Source organism: Gracilinanus agilis, chromosome 4, assembly GCF_016433145.1.
Source record: "Gracilinanus agilis isolate LMUSP501 chromosome 4, AgileGrace, whole genome shotgun sequence".
NCBI lineage: Eukaryota > Metazoa > Chordata > Mammalia > Didelphimorphia > Didelphidae > Gracilinanus > Gracilinanus agilis.
In genome coordinates this window covers 355,831,277-355,852,816 of record NC_058133.1, presented here as the reverse complement: position 1 = coordinate 355,852,816, position 21,540 = coordinate 355,831,277, and the positions used below count along the sequence as shown (strand labels likewise).

General features: G+C 33.9%; 1 protein-coding gene across 1 annotated transcript in view; it reads left to right on the top strand.

Annotated features, from left to right (window-relative positions):
• The window catches only part of ATG5 (autophagy related 5), a 145,510-nt gene that overhangs the window by 32,881 nt on the left and 91,089 nt on the right, over positions 1-21,540 (top strand). Inside the window, exon 4 of the mRNA XM_044676643.1 lies at positions 3,846-4,008. Coding sequence (XP_044532578.1) covers positions 3,846-4,008 — 163 coding nt within the window. The remainder of the gene's footprint in view (positions 1-3,845; positions 4,009-21,540) is intronic.

Here is a 21,540-nt window from a genome sequence, read left to right as displayed (position 1 = left end):
ATATAATATGAAAATAATATACATATAAAATAAAATTTTGTATTTACTCAACCCGTGTCTGTGTCCATCCTCTTTTCCTCTCTTTTATACCCCAACCCCCTTTTCTTCTTCCCCAGGTAGAATTTAAGTTACTTAAGTGCAAGGAGTGTTTCATATTTGGTTGTTTATCCTTACTATCTATTATAGTGTCTGTCAAATTTATAATAGAAGCTTATTAAGTGTTTATTGAATTGAAATATAAAATAAATTGGTTTGCTGGGGGAAAAAGTAAGTAGAGTTAAGGACTTCAAGGGATTCTGAGTTCATATATTCTTGGAGAATAAGTTAGTCTCAGATTAGTGTAGTGGAAAGACATTGACTATGGAGTCAGGAAATCTGGATTCTAATCTCAGCCTTGCCACTTAATATTTGAAGTGGTTCGTTTCAGAGTTTCCTCTAAAAACCTGTGGGCACCAGAAGGAAGGATCTTTAGTGTAATCTTTAAAGTGTAATCTTTAAAGCTGCTTTTGGGATCTCAAACTTCTAGTGTTCATTTTCTGGTATGAAGGTAGGAAGTACATATGACAAATTATAGTAAGTTCTTTATAAAATATAAGTATAAAAAACACCTCAATTTAATATATCCTGAAATTTTAAAACAAACTGATGGCCAGATTATTGCTCATTTATATTTTTCACCATTTAGCAGATCTCAATGAGTGAACCAGTGGATATATGCATGTATTTGTGAATGTTTGATGTATATACACATATATAGTAGTTTCATGGCTAAATATATTATCAAGTGAATTCTATAATACAGAGAACTTCTAGTATTATGAACTTCAGAACTGAATAGGATTTTCATGGTCAAGGAATTAATACAAGTGAATTGGAAAAAATAGATTCAAATTCAAAACTGTAGTATTGTTTTATTTTGTTTATAAACCTTTACCTACCATCTTAGAATTGATTCTCAGGCAGAAAATTAGCCTGGGCAATGGAGATTAAGTGACTTGCCCAGGGTCACACAGCTAGGAAGTGTCTGAGGCCACATTTGAACCTAAAACCTCCTGTCTTTAGGCTTGGCTTTCAATCCACTAGACACCTTGGTGACTCCCATGATATAGTTTAATTAAAAAATTGAAAAATAACTTGCCAGCTCTCTCAGTACATTAATATAGGAACTGATAAGGCAACTTAACTTCTCTGAACCCAAATTCCAATCTGAAAAAAATTAGGATTAATTTTTTTTATTTATTAATTTCAACAAACATGAATTAATAAACACATGGTATCTGCAAACTCATTCTATTAGGTGCTGAGAGAGAGATTCAGAGTTCAGTCCTTAAGCTTAATATATGTCAAAAAGTATTCATTTTTTTGTCCTAAACATTATTGATAACATTTTGTTTTGACACAGAAGTGGCTTAAAAAGCCCCCTTTAACAAAATATTTTCCCTTTTAAGGTATTATTAATTGGAAAGATGTCTTAACTTTGGCATTACAGGGCTAATATGTTATATTTGATCAGAATATTGCAGTCATTGTGTATGGTATTCCTTTTGCTCTGTTTTCTTTATTTATACAAGATTTACTGTGTTTCTCTGAATTTTTTATATTTGTCATCCTATGTGGCACAGAAATCTATTCCTGAGTGATTAAACACAATTTCCTCTGATTTTTATCATCACAAATAATGTTTCTATGAAAATTTTTGTACATATGGATTTTCTCTTGCTGTCTGTAGCCCCCTTGGAACATACATAATTATAGTCATGGAATCCTTGGGTCACAGAACTATATAGTAACTTTTTATTTCATAATGAAAAACCCCTCCAACAATTAGTTTTCTCAACTTTTAGTCTTTTTACTAACTTTATAGGTGGGAATCTGTCATATATATTTTAAGATCATGCTAGATTCCTTGACATATAACCACAAAGATAGCTGTTCTGTGATGCTTTGATTATTAACATTATGGTGCTTAGCCCAGTGCCTGGCACTTAATAGGTATTTAATAAATGCTTATTCTCTTCCCCTGCTTATTTCCTGTTATAGAATCCTTGTAATGGAAACTTAGAAGATAGGATAAAAATCCAAAAATACATATGTGATCCAGGACTTACGTGACAATTGTTTGCATGTGAATAGTGGAAAAGCAACAAATGACCTCTTAGGCTGTGCCTTTAAGGATCACAGAGAAAGTTAAATAAGACATACAGAGGGTCTAGGGTGTTTTTGTTCCATTTTCTTGGTTTTAGGAGAAGAAAAGAGGAGATTAATGCAGAAGAGGAGCAGGTGATATTAGAAATGTCCTCAGGTGCATGTGGAAAGGGGGAGGGGAGTAACCTGGCCCTGCATCCCTATGGCTTACTAGTGATGAACTCTGGCAAACTCTGTGCTCTGGCAACAGCTCACATGCCCACAGAGAGGGCTCTGAGTAGGACACTCCCCACCCCTGCATGTGTGCCATAGGTTCATAACCATAGGTCTATGATATAATTTTGAAGATGTGGTCTGCTGTAGACTATTCTCATGGAGAAATGCGATCCCTTTAGTCAGTCACCAACCTTTTATTAAGCATTTATTCTGGGCCCCGCATTGGGCTGAGTTCTGAGGACACCAAGAAAGGCAAAAACAGTCATAACTTCTAAAAGCTTGCTGCCTTAAGGGAGAGGCAACTAGATTCAACACAGAATATTAGATAGATGGATAAGAAGCCACTTTGAGAGGAGAAGATTTAGTTAAGGGGGATTATTAGAGGAGAAGGCATCCTGTAGAATGTATCTTAAGTCTGGAAGGAAGTCAAGGAAAATAAGAGACAGACATGTTAAAGCAGAGCTTTCAAAAAGTAAGAGACAGCTAAGGTAATCTTGGAGATGGGTTGGAGTGTTTTTTTAAGGAACTAAAAGGTAGGCTCATGTTGATGGATTGTAGACTATAGAGGGGAGTAAAGTTTAAGAAGTCCGGAAAGGAGAAAGTGGCCAGCCTGGAAGTAATAGGGAGCCAATGGAGCTCATTGAGTAGGGGGATGAAATGGTCAGACTTTAGAAAAATAACCTGAGTGGAGAATAAATTGGAGCAAAGAGAGAATTGAAGAAGGGAACAGTTGAGACGACCATTGCAGTAGCCTAGGCAAGAGGTAAAGGGAGCTTGATCTAGGGATGTGGCTGTTTTAAAAGGAGAAAATGCAATGTATACAAGAGATGTTGTGAAGGTAGAAATGGTAATAAACCTCTAAAATCCTTGAATGGCAAGGACTTGCTTTGTGGAAACTATTGGCTTTGAACACAGATACTTAATAAATGTTTGTTGATTTTCTCTTGATTTCTGTTTTGTTACACATTGTTATATAGCAACTGGAAGCCTCAAATAATATTGATTATTTTGGCATCTGCCAGGGAGCTTAAAATTTTTTTTGGAGATGGGTTAAAATAGTCCTATTGAGCTAATAAAAATGGTTTATAACAAACCCTTTGTGCAAAGAGGGGGAAAAACCCTATAGGAAATTGTGTATATTTAAAATTGCAACACGCTTTCCCCCTCCATTACACCCTATTTTTCAGATGTTGGGAACTCAGGGTTGGGGAAGAGATAGCCTTTTTAATAGCAATTTTTGTGGTATGTTAGATAGGCTTGTTTAAAAAAAAAGCTATGGAATGTTTAATTATTGCCATATCAATATCTAGTTAAAAATTGAGAGAATATAAATTATTATTTAAATTTAAAGCATCTCGAGAATAAGGAGAGAAGAATGAAGGTCAGTTTTTATTGATATGAGGATAAAATTAAAATTTTCATGTGGGGATTTCACGTATCTTTTATTACTCATTTTGTGATTTTTTTTTTCCCTTATGCTATAGAGTTTTCCAGAGAAAGACCTTCTGCATTGTCCATCTAAGGATACAATTGAAGCCCATTTTATGTCTTGTATAAAAGAAGCTGATGCTTTAAAGCATAAAAGTCAAGTCATCAATGAAATGCAGAAAAAGGATCATAAACAACTCTGGATGGGATTACAAAATGGTAAATATAGCACTATTTTTTTAAGCACTTTAGAAATTATTTCACTTAAGTTTTTTCTCATTATTAAAATTATTTTAATTCAGAACATGAAACATAAACAAATACCCAAACCAAAAAGAAAATATTCTCTCCTGAAAACAGTTAAGCAGAAAAACAACAGAAAAGAACAGGACATGCCACCATATAGTTTTACAGTTTACCATTTGTCAAAAGAAAGAAAGGTTGTGGGCTTTAACAACCTAATACTGTCATTGTCTATTTCATTTAACGTGAATTTTATTGCCATTTAATGTTTTCTGAATTTCATAGCTGTAGTCAGTTTTATTTTGTATCTGCTTTCTTCTCTACATTAATGAATCAAACTCAAATAGAAGTACAGACCATCCCTGTGGGCTACATGGTGATTTAGAAAAATTACATATTAATATATCTTTGTTCTATTGTATTTTTACTTATTTTGTTAAATATTTCTTAATTAGATTTTAATTTGGTTTGGGCAGGCCAAAATGTATTTAAACACCTCTGCTCTTCATCATTTTTTATGACTCTTCATGTTTATTTGAATTTTTCATAATCTAATGGAACAATAATATTCTCTTAGATTTATATATCATAATTATTCAAACATTCTTTGATGGGTACAAATTTTGTGTCCAATTCTGCCATTAATCCTGTGTATAGTTTTGTTTTTAAAAAAAGGCTTTTCTTCCCATCAGCAGTCTCTTTAGGTATAAACCTAGTAGTGTGATTACTGGGTTATAATTGCTGGGAACAATTTCATAACTTATAGGATTCCATGTTATTTTTCAAAATAATTGTCATTTCACAACTCCAACTGAAATGAACTAGTGTATCCCCTTCCCCACCAAGGCTAATTATTTTTCCCCCCATCTTTTGCCTCTTTGTCAATTTGATAGATATTTCTTTGGTTGTAACATACTTACTACACTTTTCCAGGTGGTTATCGATTGTATTTTTTCTTTCAAATACTGCCTGTTTATATCCTTTTACTATCTCAGTTATAGGAATGGCTCTTAATTTTAATAGTTTGTACATTTTTGTGGATATTAGATTTTTATAAAAAATGATTTATGCAAAAAAATTTCATCACTCTTTAATATTTCTTCTAACACATTGTTTTTATTTGTGAAAAATCATCTTTGTTTTTATATAATTGAAATCATTATTTTATCTTTTATAATTTCCTTTATAAAGTGGCCTGTTAAAATCTTTCCCATCCACATTGTTGAAAGATATGATTTCATATTCTTCTCTCCTTTTATTATGGTGCCTTTTTATATTTAAATTATTTATCCATTTGGAATTTACTATGGTATATGATAGAAGACACTCGTCTAAATTCATTTTCTGCTGAACAAAATTGAGTATTCCTTGCAGATTTTGATGAATAATGAGTTCCGTCCCCAGTAAATTGTTCTTAGGTTTATCAAATATAGTAGTGTTGTATCCATTTGCTTCAAACTCTTACTTTTCTAATATTTTGCTGGGTTTTTTAAAAAATTCCAGATAATTTGGGAAATTGCTGCTTTCACCATCACCCCTTCTTTTTTATCTTAAAAAAAAACATTATTTCCTTTGATCTTGATCTTTTGTTCTTTATTCATTTGGGTGCTATTTTGTTTTATAAAATTGGCATATTAAATATAGAGATATGTTTGGATAGTAGTATTTTTCATTTAATTCACCTAGCTTAGGCATGAATGTCTCTTCAATACCTCTTCAGTTATTTAGATCTGTTTATTTCTTTAATGTTTTTTTCAAATCTCTCCTTCCTATTGCTATATTTTCTCAATGGAACAACATTAAGCAAAAACCTCACCAAGTACACATAATCCAGTAAAACATCTACCCACATTGATCACATCCATATATTTATTTGCCTGTTTTTTTAAAATTTCTCATTCTGGGTTCTAAGTCCATCACTTCTCTGGCAGGAAGTCAATGGTGTGATTAAATTTTATTTCTCTGGTTTGTTATTTATTTTATTATTTTGTTTCTCGTGGTCTATCATTGTATTGATCAGAGTTCTAAAGTCTTTCAAAGCTGTTTTTCTCTATAACGTCATTATGTAAATTCAGTTTTACTGCTTTCACTCAGTATCAGATCATAAAGGTCTTTTCAGTTTCCCCTGAAATTATCTATTTTGTAATTTCCTACGGCACGATATTCCATTACATTTATGTATCATAATGTGTTTAGCTTTTCCTCAATAAATGGGCATCTCCTTAGTTTCCAGTTTTGGGCTGCTGTAATTACAGAATATATAAAATCTTTGTGCAATTTATCCTCTAATATCTAATATCCTATTTGTCATTTTCCTCCTTTTCATATTTGCCAGTCTAATCTCATTTTATATCTTTAAAAATTGTTTTGTACTTGTATTTATCTAAGTCTGATGTATATCTTGCTAGATTAACTTCCAGATATTTTATCTGTTTTGTTGTTATTTGAAATGCATGTCTATTTTTATTAAATTTTTTTGGTTTTATTGGTACTATATGGAAATGTCTTATGACTAACAATTGAAAAGAAATATCTTATACATTTGCTAAATATTAGAGAACAGTGGTTTTCAATTTTTCCATCATAAATACTTAATTTTAGCACTTACGTAACATTAGAGAACATCCAGCAGATAAATTATTTTGTCTGCTCCATAACCAGCATCATTAACAGTTTACACAAACCAGATATTAGAAAATGTTAACAAAATATATATGTATAGATGTTTGCATATGTATAGATGTACATACTTTTGTGTATGTGTATTTGTACATATATAAAAAGCTTTAGTGGTTTACCACTGCTCAGCCAGACTACCACTCTCTCTACCTCCTATCTCCAGTCTTTGTACCTTTTCTGATGCTTCCCTCCGTCCTCTATGCCCAGTGCTACTTCCTCAATGGATCCTTACCTGGTCCCCTACTGCTAAGTGTTTTCTTCATCAAAATTCTTACTTTGTCTATCTCTGACCTTTGCACTTATTTTATTTCTTGTCTTCTTATCTATAGTTTAAGTTTCCTTAGGTTAGTGACTAAGTAATATACTTTTATATCTACCATGATAAAAAGACAAATAATCTTTTGTCTATCTCTGATGTTAAAATAAAGTTTTAGGACACTTTGAATAAGGGCAAGTCTCTTCAGACTGGTATTAGATAGCTTAGATAAAGGCATGGACCTTGGAAGAGGGGCAGGGAAAAATTAAGACTAGAGTTTCTGGGAACCATTATAAATATGTAGACTAGTAAATAAAAAGTCTTGAAACTGAATTATAATGCCATGGATCTGACATTAAGGGCCAAAACACTTACTTAGAGAGAGTCTTTTAAAGAGGAACAGGCAAAACTAGGAAAGACGTTTAAGTCTTTGATTAACTTAATAGGCTGGACTCGTACAATTTTTATGTAGAGAATGTTGAAGGCGTTGTAGCTATGAAACAAACAGCCACAGTGGACCAAGAATAATGAAACAAACATGAAAGTAAGGCATCTGAATTCATATCTCAGCTCCTATACTTTTACATAATATAGTGAGAATATGCATGTCTCAACCCAAATACCACTTCCTCCAGAAGATATGATTCTCCTAGTTGTTAATATATGGTCTTCCCATCCCCAACTTTACCCTATATTCCATTGCCATATATTTAATTTTATATATATTCTTTGCTCACTTATCTGCAACTAGTTTGTTTATTTTCATTAATGTAACATCCTTTAAGGCCTGAGAACATCTCACTTTTGCATTTATTTTCCCAATTTTTAATGTACCTCACACATTTTTTTTTTGGAGTTCTGATGTGATTTCATCAGTTTGGGGAGCACCTAATGGTGAAATTCCTTTTCCAAACCAGATAGTCACCTTCTTTGCAGCAGTTTTGATGAGTCTTGACCTCTCTGAGCCTGTTTCCTCATCTGTAAAATGGACGTTATTATAATGTACTACTTTTCTCATAAGATTGGTGTGGAGAAAGTATTTTCTATGTCTTAAAGGTGTTAGAGAGATGTGAGCAGGTATAGTGATCATATGGGAGCTGATTTATCAAATATTTATTGCATTCCTTGTCTTCTGCTTGAGCTTCTTCATACTAGATTGACCGGATACAACCTAGCCATTGCCTAGTTACTTCATTACTCCTTTTTTTTTTTTTTAAACCCTTACCTTCATCTTAGAATCAATACTGTGTATTGGTTCTAAGGTAGAAGAGTGGCAAGGGCTAGGCAATGGGGGTCAGGTGACTTGCCCAGGGTCACACAGCTAGGAAGTGTCTGAGGCCAGATTTGAACCCAGGACTTCCTATCTCCAAGCCTGGCTCTCAATCCACTGAACCACCTAACTGCCCCCCCATTACTCCTTTTTAATCAAAAGCCCTTACCCTATTCTTCTTTGGCTTTGGTAACTAGCATAATGCATTGGATATATTATGTCCTTAATAAATGTTGAGTTGAGGCAGCAAGTGACCCACTAGAGTGCTGGGCCTGAAGTCAGGAGAACCTGAGTTTAAATCCAACCTCAGATACTTAACTAGCTGTATATTCCTGGTCATGTCACTTAACCTCTGTTCATTTCTGTTTCCTCAACTGGAAAGTTGTTTCCTTAACAACAAAATGAAGATAATAGCAGGGTTGTTGTGAGGATCAAATGATGTAATAATTATAAAGCATTTAGGATAGTGCTTGGCACACAGTAGTGCTATAGAAATGCTTTATTCTCTTTGAATTAAGTTAATTTTAGTAGGTTTTAACTTAAAAAACTTCTTTTTAACTAAAATTAGTTTATTACAATATTTTGCTTGTACTCATTACTGGGATAATTGTTGCAAAATAAGTTTTTACTTGGCTTAACATTTTTTTTATAAAGTTATTTTTAAAGTAGGGGAAAGACTAGCCTTTTAGTGCCAAACTTAATTGGCTCAAAGTATTTTCAGTGTTTCACTATGAGTATTCACATTTATTCAGCTGTTTGTTCTTTTGAAGCCTCTAAAATATAAATGAGAAGCTAAAATTTCTTTTTTCTTCTGTCTCATATTGGAAAGAAATAATATATTCATCCCAGTAACAGTCTAATAATACCAAAAGAAGCCAACATCAATCAACAGACATTTCTTTCTTTTTAATCCAATTAATTAATTAATTGAGATTTATTTTTTTTTACCCCTATGGTTACATGATTCATATTCTTTCCCTACCCTTCACCATCCCCCCTCCCATAGCCAACAAGCAGTTCAACTGGCTTTTACATGTATCATTGATCAAGATCTATTTCTATATTGTTAATATTTGCAATGGGGCAGCTGAGTGGCTCAGTGGATTGAGAGCCAGGCCTAGAGACTGGAGGTCCTAGGTTCAAGTCCGGCCTCGGACACGTCCAGCTGTGTGACCTTGGGCAAGTCACTTGACCCCTACTGCCCACCCTTACCACTCCTGGGCCAAGGACGGTCCCTAGCCCGGATGAAAAAAGGAGGAGGGTTGGGCGTGGGGCTAGCAACCCCACCCTGTAAAAACTACATCTGCTAAAGAAACTGCAACCTAAAGTAGGGGCAGCTGGGCTAGCTCAGTGGATTGAGAGCCAGGCCTAGAGACGAAAGGTCCTAGGTTCAAGTACGGGCTCAGACACTTCCCAGCTGGGTGACCCTGAGCGACTGTGTGTCCCATTGCCTACTGGTTGTGGCCCTATGCTCCTAGAATGGAGTCCCAGGATAAAAATAAAATAAAATAAAAAAAATATTTGCAATAGAGTAATCATTTAGACTATATATCCTAATCACATCCCTATTGAACCATGTGATCAATCATATGTTTTTCTTTTGCATTTCTGCTCCCACAGTTCTTTCTCTGGATGTGGAAAGTGTTCTTTCTCATAAGTCCCTCAGAATTGTCTTGGATCATTGCATTGCTGCTGGTAGAAAAGTGCATTATGTTCAATTGTGCCATAGTGTATCAGTCTCTGTGTACAATGTTCTCCTCAACAGACATTTCTTAAGCAGCTACTATGTGTCAGACATTGTGTTAAACCCTGGGGATACAAAACCTGAGAAAGACTTTTTACAGAAGGAGAGACTTTAACTGAGGCTTGAAGGAAGACAGGGAATCTTTTATTTGGATTTATATTTGCAGATTGAATTTTAATTATTAGGAAAGTTTTTGCTTAAAAACAAAAAATAACCAGTAACTTACATTATATGGAAAAAAGTCAGAGGTCATTCTCTAATTTTTGACTAGCTGTAAATGAAAATTTGTCATAATTATGACACAGCAGATGGTACAGTCCTTTTGATAGAAAGGGCACCTGTCTGTAGAACACAACAACTAAATGAAAAGTTTAACATTTTTGAACACTTTCAAATGCTAATTTTAATTTCCCAGACCTCTGTGAAAGAGAAATAAGTAAAGCTTGTGAAACTAAGAAAACTCTTTTAAGACATTCTGAGCTTTTCAGTGTGTTTTTATAGGTTTTCATTTTAGATCTAACGATTTTTAACCTCCCTGTGAAACATAGTTGATGACCACAAAAAAGAAAAGAAAGTACCATTTGTATTAGCAACAAGGCAGTTATCACTACATCTGCAGGTTGGTTTTTCTATGAAACTTCAAGCAATTTTCTTAAAATCCTTCTTACTTTTTCAGAAGCTATTTCTTTAAATTTTATTAGAGAATTTCTTTCATCATTAGTCAAGTGTGAAACTCATGCATTTTATTTTGTCTTCTATATAAGTGCAAAATTTCAAATTCAAATAAAAAAGATAAGGAGTTAAGTAGGTTATTTAATTAAGCTAATATTTAATTGAGCTGCAGAATCAAAAAGACATTTAACCTTTATGGTTGTTACTAAAGGTTTTGGGTAATTTTGATTTCTTTTTCCCCTAATAGGGAGCTCAGTCCATAATAGTGTCATTTTCATTTGAAAGAAGGGATGATATTTCCAACACATCACAGCAGGAAGAGGTAGAAAGAGAAACACCATTTAAAATCACCCTAGACAATATAAAATACTCAGGAATCTATCTACCAAAACAAACACAGGAATTATACAAACACAACTACAAAACACTTTCCAAACAATTAAAACTAGATCTAAACAATTGGAAAAACATTGATTGCTCATGGGTAGGACAAGCTAACATAATAAAAATGACTATTCTACCCAAATTAATTTACCTAATTAGTGCCAAACCTATCAAACTACCAAAAAACTTCTTTACTGCACCAAGATAAATTCAGAATGGGTGAATGACTTGAATATAAAGAAGGAAACTATAAGAAAATTAGCTGGACATAGAATAGTATACCTGTCAGATCTATGGGAAAGGGAACACTTTAAAACCAAGCAAGAGTTAGAAAAAATTACAAAATGTAAAATAAATAATTTTGATTATATTAAATTAAAAAGGTTTTGTACAAACAAAAACAATGCAACCAAAATCAGAAGGGAAACCACAAACTGGGAAAAAATCTTTATAACAAAAAACTCTGACAGAGGTCTAATTACTCAAATATAAAAGGAGCTAAATCAATTGTATAAAAAATCAAGCCTTCCCCCAATTGATAAATGGGCACGGGACATGAATAGGCAATTTTCAGATGAGAAAGTGTTCTAAATCTTTAATAATTAGAGAAATGCAAATCAAAACAACTCTGAGGTATCACCTCACACCTAGCAGATTGGCTAAAATGATAGAAGGGGAGAGTAATGAATGTTGGAGGGGATGTGGCAAAATTGGGACATTAATGCATTGCTGGTGGAGTTGTGAACTGATCCAACCGTTCTGGATGGCATTTTGGAACTATGCCCAAAGAGCTCTAAAAGACTGCCTGCTCTTTGATCCTGCCATAGCATTGCTGGGTTTGTACCCCAAAAAGATCATAGATAAACAGACTTGTACGAAAATATTTATAGTTGTGCTTTTTGTGCTGACAAAAAACTGGAAAATGAAGGGATGCCCTTCAATTGGGGAATGGCTAAACAAATTGTGGTATATGTTGGTGATGGAATACTATTGTGCTCAAAGGAATAATAAACTGGAGGAATTCCATGTGAACTGGAAAGACCTCCAGGAATTGATGCAGTGTGAAAGGAGCAGAGCCAGAAGAACATTGTATACAGAGACTGATACACTGTGGTAAAATTGAATGTAATAGACTTCTGTACTGTCAGCAATGCAGTGACCCAGAACAATTCTGAGGGATTTATGGGAAAGATTCTACCCACATTCAGAGGAAGAACTGCAGGAGTGGAAACATAGAAGAAAAACAACTGTTTGAACATATGGATTGATGCTGACATGGTTGGGGATGTAGACACTAAATGACCACACCAATGCAACTATCAATAATATGTAAATAAGTCTTGATTGATCACACATGTTAAAACCAGTGGAAATGTGTGTTGGATATAAGTGGGGTGAAGGGGAAAGTAAAAACAAGAATCATGTAACCATGGAAAATTTTTCTAAAAAAAATATTAACGCAATCAAAAAAACAGAAAGAAGAGATGATTTCTAGAATAGGTGATTAACCAAAACTGATTCAGAAATTGTGTTGTTTAATGTTTATTAAGAACCATGTTAAGAACACAGCTGTTGTAGAAGATAGAAATATTATGGCTTCTGTTTTCTTGAAGTTTAACATTTTAAAGAGATGGGAATAAACACTTAAATTTTGGGGTTGAGGTTGAGATAATAAAGTTCTGGGAATAATAATAGAGCTCATTGGTTTAATTTTAAGAATCCCCATTTTTCTTTTTGAAAAATCAGGATTCAGTTCAGTACAAGAAACATTTAGAAAATAAATAATTCTTAATGATTCAGCATTTTTCATTCTGCTGGAGTGATTTTATAGGTACATAGATTAAATAAATATAGAATAAATACCAAGATAGGCCTTTACATGGAATGCAAATGCAGTTTTGATTATTAAGAATGCTGTTGTTAAAAAAAAAGGAAAAAGCACCAGTAACTTATAATACCACTTCATAAGAATATAAACACTGACACTAGTGTGGACAGTGAAAGCTTCATTTAGGAAGTGGCTTCTGTTTTATGCTTTGAGGGAAGCTTAGGAATTCTTGGAGGCAGAAGTGAGGAGGGAGTGTATTCTAGATATAGGGAACTACCTGTTCAGGCACAGAGTCAGGAGATGGAATGATACATATGGGGAATAGGTAGCAGGCCAGTTTAATTATTCTAGAGAATACATGAAGTGAATAATATAAAACCCATTGAATGGTATATTGAAGTCTAAATGTAGAGTTCTTGAAAAATGATTTTGCTTTTTATTTTAGGGTCGGTAGAGAGCCACTAAAGATTTATTATTGTATACAATCAGGTCTGTTTTTTAAGAATATCACTTTTGCAGTTGTGTAGACAGAAGAAAGAAGATACTGGAAGCTGGGTGGTCAATTAAGAGACTATCACAGTGGTCTAGGAGAGGTAATGACCTGAACTAGGATAGTGTGTGTGTGAGTTGAGATTTAAAAAATGTTATGTGTAGGTAGACTTGACAAGATAAACAAGTTAAGTGAGTTTATGACCACTTACTAAGGTAAGAGATTCTATGGGTGGTGAGGCGTAAAGGTATCCAGGGGAATACTAATGATGCCTACTGAAGTAGGGAAATTTGAAGAGGGTTTTTTCTTTCTTTATTTAAAATATGAATACCATTTAGATATGTTTGAGTTTGAGATACTCATGAGCCATTCATGTAGAAATATCCAATCATCATATTAGTATGTTCTTGGATAGACAAATTTGGGGATCATGTGTTTAAAGATTACAATTGCTCCCAAGTAAGCTGATAAGATCACCAAGGAGAGTATATAAAAGAAAAGATACATCCCAGAAAGAAAAGCAAAATAGAAATTGAGTTAGTTTTGCATTTTCTTTGTCACCTAAGATAGTATTATCTTTCATTATACCAATTTTCCAAGCAGTAGGCTTAGCCTTTGTTAGTTGTCCTTGCTGTAAATATCACTTTTTTAAAAGTCCTTTTTGTATTCCTTTTTTGAAAGGCCTTTGCTCATTGGAAGGTTTTGTCTTCTTGATACTATTCTTATAGATATATACAACTCTTAAATTTTTTTGGTTATGAGCCTTTCCTTCTGTTCCCCTCTTGGAGTTCCTCGAACTCCTTTTGCATTTATCAAATATCCAATAAATACATATATATTGGATATTTGATATATATATATATATATGTATATATTTAGGTATCTACTATGTTCTAGGCACTGTGCTAAGTGCTTGAGATACAGTTAATAAAAATAAAGGCAATCCTCTGACCTCAAGTAGCTTACAATTTTTTTTTTAAAACCCTTACCTTCGTCTTGGATTCAATATTGTGTATTGACTCCAAGGCAGAAGAGTGGTAAGGACTAGGCAATGGGGGTTAAGTGACTTGCCCAGGGTCACACAGCTGGGAAGTGACTGAGGCCAGATTTGAACCTAGGACCTCCTCTCTCTAGACCTGGCTCCCAATCCACTGAGCTACCCAGCTGCCCCCCTAGTAGCTTACAATTTAATGGGGAGGGGGAGACACACAAAAGCAGACAGAAAAAAAGGTAGGAGAGGGGAAATACCAAAGGTAATTTGGAGGATCTTGTTCTGTGGAATTTGAAAACTAATCAGTACAGTAGATGCAGAGTGGCATTGGCCCAAAAGTTCAGTTTCTTCTCTCTAAAGAAAGTCATTATGCTTTTAAAATCCGATTTTATTGGAATTTCTTCATTGTCTTCCTTTTTCCTCTTTATCCAGAGTGTCTGGATTACTTTTAGTTATTTCATTGGCTGACTATTGAATAGGCAAAAGTGAGTAGTTGTTAAGAATATTGTTTTCTTGCACATTGTCATTTCCAAAATAAATGTTCTAGGAAGACTGTACATGTTTTGATTAGCTAGCTATATCATATATGTTTATGGATACTTCAGTTACCTGCAGTAGATACTCACTATACAAGCTTGTATCTTTTTCTTCTGAGACCAATAACAGATTTCCTTGTGCCCATGAAACATCACTATTCTGAGGATCATTTGATGCTACTATTTCTTCAAAAGATCTGAAATTCATTTTTTATTGGAAGATCTTTTTGTATAGTTCCAGTAGGTCTTTTTCCTTTTTAATTACATTCTTCTGTGCTTCATTCTTGACTCTGGTTTTAATTACCCCTTCCCCCCACAATTTCTTTAGAAATGTTTTCTTTCCTCCTATCAAGAAAGTTTATAGGATTTTTGATAAGTAAGAGGCTAGACAAACATTCTTTTAAACTTTTTTACTTTTACCTCTATCAGGAAGATCAGCAAATTTATAGTCCATATAATTAATGACTATCTCAGGCAGGATAGCATATTCATTACAAGTTACAGAAATGGTAGTACCCTTTATGTCCCATCTTCTTCAAGTCTTTTATGAGCTCCTGAATAAACTGTAGTAGAATATGGTCTTGAAGTCACTCCTGGATATGGCTAGTCTTTCCACTTGGCCCTCCTCTTCCCACAAAATCTGCTAGGTGTTAATAGTTAGTATTCAATTTAAACCAACCAGGTGTCAAATCCAACCTCTTTTAAATACAAATTTTGCAAATATAAAAGCAAAAAATTTAAATTAAAAAAATTCCTTAAATTTAAGGAAATTGCACTAAATATTAAAATATTATAAAAATTAAAGAAAATGTTATTTTTAAAGCCCCATGTAAAATATAAATTATCTTTCTAGAAACATTTAAACGTTGAAACATGTAAATTAAACCCTGTTACCTAACTTGTCTACCAAAAATGTTCAATAGACATAGCATTTGACATTATGGGAGTTTTATAGTTAAATTAGAGGTAATGATCCCTGATTAAGTATTCAAGAATTTAATTCAGCAAACATTTAATAAGTTCCTACTATATACAAGACTAGAATATACTCAGCCAAAAAGCACCTAAGTTTACTTTCTACTGGGAGGTTGAAGATATGTATAATAGAAGGTAATTTGAATAGATAATGAACTGCTAGTTCATCTAGTTAGGAGGAGGTGGGGTTGGAAATTGCTGGAGGCATCTTGAAAGAAATTGATCAATCCCATAAAAGAGAAGCTTTTTCTTAAATTGAATATGCCTAACTTATACACAGGAAAATGTCTCCCATACCTGGAATGTTCTAGTTAATGTTTTTAAAACACCTACTTTCTGCTTTACTATCAGTTTTTTTTTTTTTAAACCCTTACCTTCTGCCTTGGAGCCAATACTGTGTATTGGCTCCAAGGCAGAAGAGTGGTAAGGGTAGGCAATGGGGGTCAAGTGACTTGCCCAGGGTCACACAGCTGAGAAGTGGCTGAGCCAGATTTGAATCTAGGCCTAACTCTCATTCCACTGAGCTACCCAGCTCCCCCCCTTACTATCAGTTTTAAGACAGAAGAGCAGCAAGGGCTAGGTAATGGGGTTAAGTGACTTGCCTAGGCTTATACAACTACAAAGTATCTGATATCAGATTTGAACCCAGATCCTTTTGCCTCCAGGCCTGGAGCTCTATCCACAGGCTGCCTAGCTGTCCTAATGTACTATTTTCTCACCTCTACAGAATAGTCTTTATTTTCCTTTAAGGGTGAGATCAGTGAAACCTAATTAATGGTAGAAAGAGTATATGGATCTGTGTGTATGGGTGTATAAATAAGCAAATAGTGTTTTTTAAAAAAAATTGATTTTCATTCTTTTTCCTTTTTCTATAGTGAATTTGGTCCATTCTCTGCTTTCTCTAGATTAAAAAGTTGGGTAGTAGATTGACAGCCAAGCCCAGAGACTGGAGGTCCTGGGTTCAAATCTGGCCTCAGACACTTCCTAGCTGTGTGTTCTGGGAAGGTTGCGTAACCCCCGTTGCCTGGCCCTTATGACTCTTTTGCTTGAAACTAATAGATAGTATTGATTCTAAAATGAAAGGTAAGGATTTTAAAAAAAAAGGTAAGCACCCTTGGAATCAATAAAATTGCTTACAGAAGAATTGAAGACAACAACACATAATGGATAATGGATGATAGATTAGAATGTAAGTTCTAGGATTTTCTAAATCCATATTTTCTGGATTATGCAACATTTACTGCTTTTAATTTTTTTTAGAGAAAAATTTTGAACCTAGGACCTCCCATCTCTAGGCCTGACTCTCAATCCACTGGGCTACCCAGCTGCCCCCTTTTCTGTCAGTTTTTAAAGGAATACTTTAATAACCATATTTGCTTTCTTTTTTTTATTTTTGGTATCACTAACCCTAGTTCTTTAAATTCACCCTCACCCATTAAAAAAAAAACAAGGCAATGGGGCAGCTAGGTGGCTCAGTGAATTGAGAGCCAAGCTTAGAGACAAGAGGTCATGGGTTCAAATCTGGCTTCAGACATTCCTTAGCTATGTGACCTTGGGCAAGTCACTGAACCCCTGTTGCCTAGCCCATACCACTCTTCTGCCTTAGAACGATATACAGTATTGATTCTAAGATGGAAGGTAGGAGTTGTTTTAAAAAAATCCAGGCAAAAATATATTCTCCTTTGAAGCAACAACATAGCTAAGCAAAACAAATACACGCATTAACTGTATCTGAAAATTTATGTCTCACATTCAATCCTCTACTTCAATATAGAACAGCTGATAATTTATCTGGATTAATTTTGTATTCAGTTACTTTGCTGAAATTAATTTCAATTAAATTTTAGTTCAATGTTTGGGTTCTCTAGGTAGATCTTTATATTGTGAATAAATAACAATTTTCTTTCCTCTTTATCTATACTTTATTCCCTTAATTTAATTTTTTTGTTTTCTTGCTAGAAGTATTATTTTTAGAGCTTTATTAAATAATGGTGATAATGGACATCCTCACTTTACCTTTCATTTTATTGGAATTGTCACTCATCTTTTTGCTATTATACATGATGCTAGTACTTGATTCTAAATAGTTTAAAAAGATACCATTTACTATAATAAGAAACAGTTCATTTAATCTGATGCTTTTTAGTTTTTCTTAAAGAAATGGGTATTGTATTTTAAGCTTTTTCTACATCTCTATCACATAAATTATATTGTTTTCATTATTAATACGATCCATTGTATTTATGATACTTTTCTTAATATTAAGGTAGTTCTGTATGTTTAGTATAAATCTTATCTAATCATGGTGTATACTCCTTAAAAAAAATATTGCTATAGCCTCTCTGCCAATATTTTATCCAATATATTTACATCAATAGTAATTAGGGATATTAGCCTGTGGTTTTCCTTATCTTTTTTTGCTTTGGTTCTTTCTTTCTTAGTTATCAATTATATTTTATTATAAATGGAATTTGATAGGATTCTATATTTCTGTTTTTGCAAGCAGTTTATTTAATATTAGAAAAAAGTTATTCTTTGAATGTTTGATACAATTTGCTGATAAATCCATCTACTGCATTTGGGTGGAGGAATTCTTTTATGGCTAGTCTAGTTTTTTATGACATATATAACTTATAAAAAATTCTACTCAGTCCTTCTGTCTTGTTTGTCTTTTTTTGATATATTCATGTAGGTCTGTAAGAATGCATGATTCACCCCAACTATTGTAGTTTTGCCATCTATTCCTCTAATTCAGTTAATATTTCTTTCAGGTATTTAGATGCCATACAATTAAGTGTATATTGCCTCTAAGCAATCATTTAGTTTCCTTTTAATCATGTCTAATTTTACTGTTGCCTTTTCTGAGAAAATGATTGCTATTCCTGCTTTTTTGAAACAATAAATTCTGTCCTATTTCCTCGTTTACACTGTCAATCTTTGTTTCAGATATATTTCTTATAAAAAAAATACATTGTTAGATTCTGCTTTTTAATCCATTGTATTAGCTTCTTCCTTTTTATCAATGAGTTCATCCTTTTAATGTTCATGAATATCCTTGTTAATCATATATTCTTAAGCTTTATCCTCTTTGCTCCATTTACACTTTGTATTTTGTGTGTGTGGTTATTTGCATCTTGTCTCCCTTAGACTGTGAGCTCCCTGAGGACAAGAATTCTATTTTTGCCTTTTGTTGCTTTCTCAAGTGCTTAGCACAGTGCCTGGAATATATTAAGCATTTGTTGTATATTAAATGCTTGTTGACTAATCTTGTTGCTATGTAAATTCAGTCCCTTATTACCTTTTGTCCAAACTCTTACATAAGTCTCCTAACTAGTGTCCCTTGTCTCTATGCTTTCTCTCTCCAATTCATCCTATATATACCACTGCCTTGCTCACAAGGCTTCTGTGACTCCTCAGTGCCAACTATATAAAATTCACACTCTTTAGAATGGCAAGCATGCTCTTCCTCTGTCTGGTAGCAGCCTACTTTTTTTAGTCTTTTCACACCCTGTTCGCTCTTCTTCTGTCCTGTGTTTTAAGCATACTGGTCTGTTTGTTTTTCTTTGCATTTTTGTTTTTTAGTGCCTTTGCTTTTTTTATTCCTTATGTCTGACAGATTTTCATTCCCGTGTTTTCACCATTTTAACTACTTCTTTTCCTTCAAGACCTAGCTTAGAGGCCACCTTTATCTTTTCTCACTTCACCCCACTGAACTCAAGAAAGAAGTGAACTCTTAATGAGATTTTATTTGTATTTCTCATACTTCTACATTGTATATTATATTTATTTACATTCTTTTAAATAAATCTTTTGGAAGGTAAAAGTGTCCTTCATTCATCTTTTTAGTTCTTTAAACTAATAGGCTCCAAAGTGGAGTCTCTCACACACCAAGGCAACTTTGCCTCAGCTCCAAAGTTTGTATGATAAAAATACTGAGAGGTCCAGAAGATGGGCTTCCCTCTCTCCTGAGATGGTTAGTCATGGAGTTTTCACTAAAATAGCTCTTAGGAAAATTTACACATTAAGTAACAGTGGGCATTTATAAATTACTTTAAAGTTGGCAAAGCTCTTTTCATACTTTAGTTCATTTGAACCTCAGTAACTTTATTGTAAGTGTGTAAATGGAATTAACTCTAGCTGATTCATAGTCAAAACTCTACCCATCCTAGGCATAAAAATGATGTAATCCTCACCTCCCTAATGGGGAGGGGAGATGAGTTACCCACACATGACAATAAGTAACAAATCAAGAACAAGGGACTGCCCTTTGGGCAGTCTAAATCAATGTAGAGACTGCCATTTGTCCCCTTGAATTAGAGGTGGACCCACGGGAAGTGACGAAAGACACTATCTCTTTAAGTACGTTGGTTATTTCCTGTGGAGGCAGTTCCTGCCTTGAACTTGGTGCTGAAGGAGCTCCTGAGACCACAGACCGCTTCTACTCTGTATTGTCACGTTGGTAAGTTAGGCTGACTTCCTTGGCCTACCTGGGCCGCTTCCAAACTCTGCCTTAGATAGGTACTAGCCTATCTGGTTGCTAGGCCTTGAGGCTTGCAGCCTAATTTATTTAGCCTTTTAACCTTTTCTCTCCTGGACTAGCCTCTCCCTTTCTCTTTATTCCCATACCTTTACCTTCCTAATTGTAAATAAACTGCCTAATCCAATGCTGACTTGGGTCTGATTTAATTACAGAATCAACCTGAATTGTTGATTCCTGGCGGCCACACTTTAAATACATATCTATAAAATACCTAAAATCTCCCTCTTACATAAGGTTGGCATTATAGTTGTTTTATTTTTAAAAACCCTTACTTTCTGTCTTAGAATTGATAAGAGCTAGGCAACTGAGGTTAAGTGACTTGCCCGGGATCACAAGTTATCATTCCCATTTTACAGATGAGGAAACAGACTCAGAAGTGACTTGCCAGCATTACATAGATAGTGACTGTCAGAACCAGGAATTCAAGTAAGTATAGTATAAAACAGCATGTGACAGAAGAGAAGGGACAATATTATGAAGGCTCATATACAGATGATCAGGCTCTTTTTTTCTCCTAGTAAATGTTATTATACTGAATTGATTATGTAATTTTTTAAGCAAAAGCATACAGTGACAACAATAAAGTAAATATTTTATTGCTTCTTGCTTATAGTGTCACTTCTTTAGAAGCTATAGAAAGTATTTTTCATTTTTATTTAATTATTTTTCTTTTAGTTTACAATTATATCTAATAATAAGTGACAGTTATTTTCACTCCACTATTTTTATGAGCATTCAAGTGTTCAAAATTTCGCCTAAAAGCTTTTTAGAGGGTGATTAAATGTAGCCCCTGAGAAATAAGAATGAAATTAAAGCCTAGTAAGCCAAAAGTCCTGCAGTTCAGACAAATTCCAGTCATCATGTTCAAAGCAACTTTCTCTTTAAGAATACTCTTTGTAATGGTGGTTTTTGGTGTGTTTACATGAACATGTATGTGTGTTGTGTGTGCTTATGTGTATATGCATATATGTTCATGTGCGTGTGTGTCGTGTGTGTTACTACTATGTGTATAAGCAAGGGGTAAGAAAGAGATGTTTCCATATTCTTCAGTAGTTCTTATTTTGCTTATCTGTGTAATTTTGGGCAAGTTACTTAACTTCCCTGGACTAGTACTTAGCACAGTGTCTACCACATAGTAGGTGT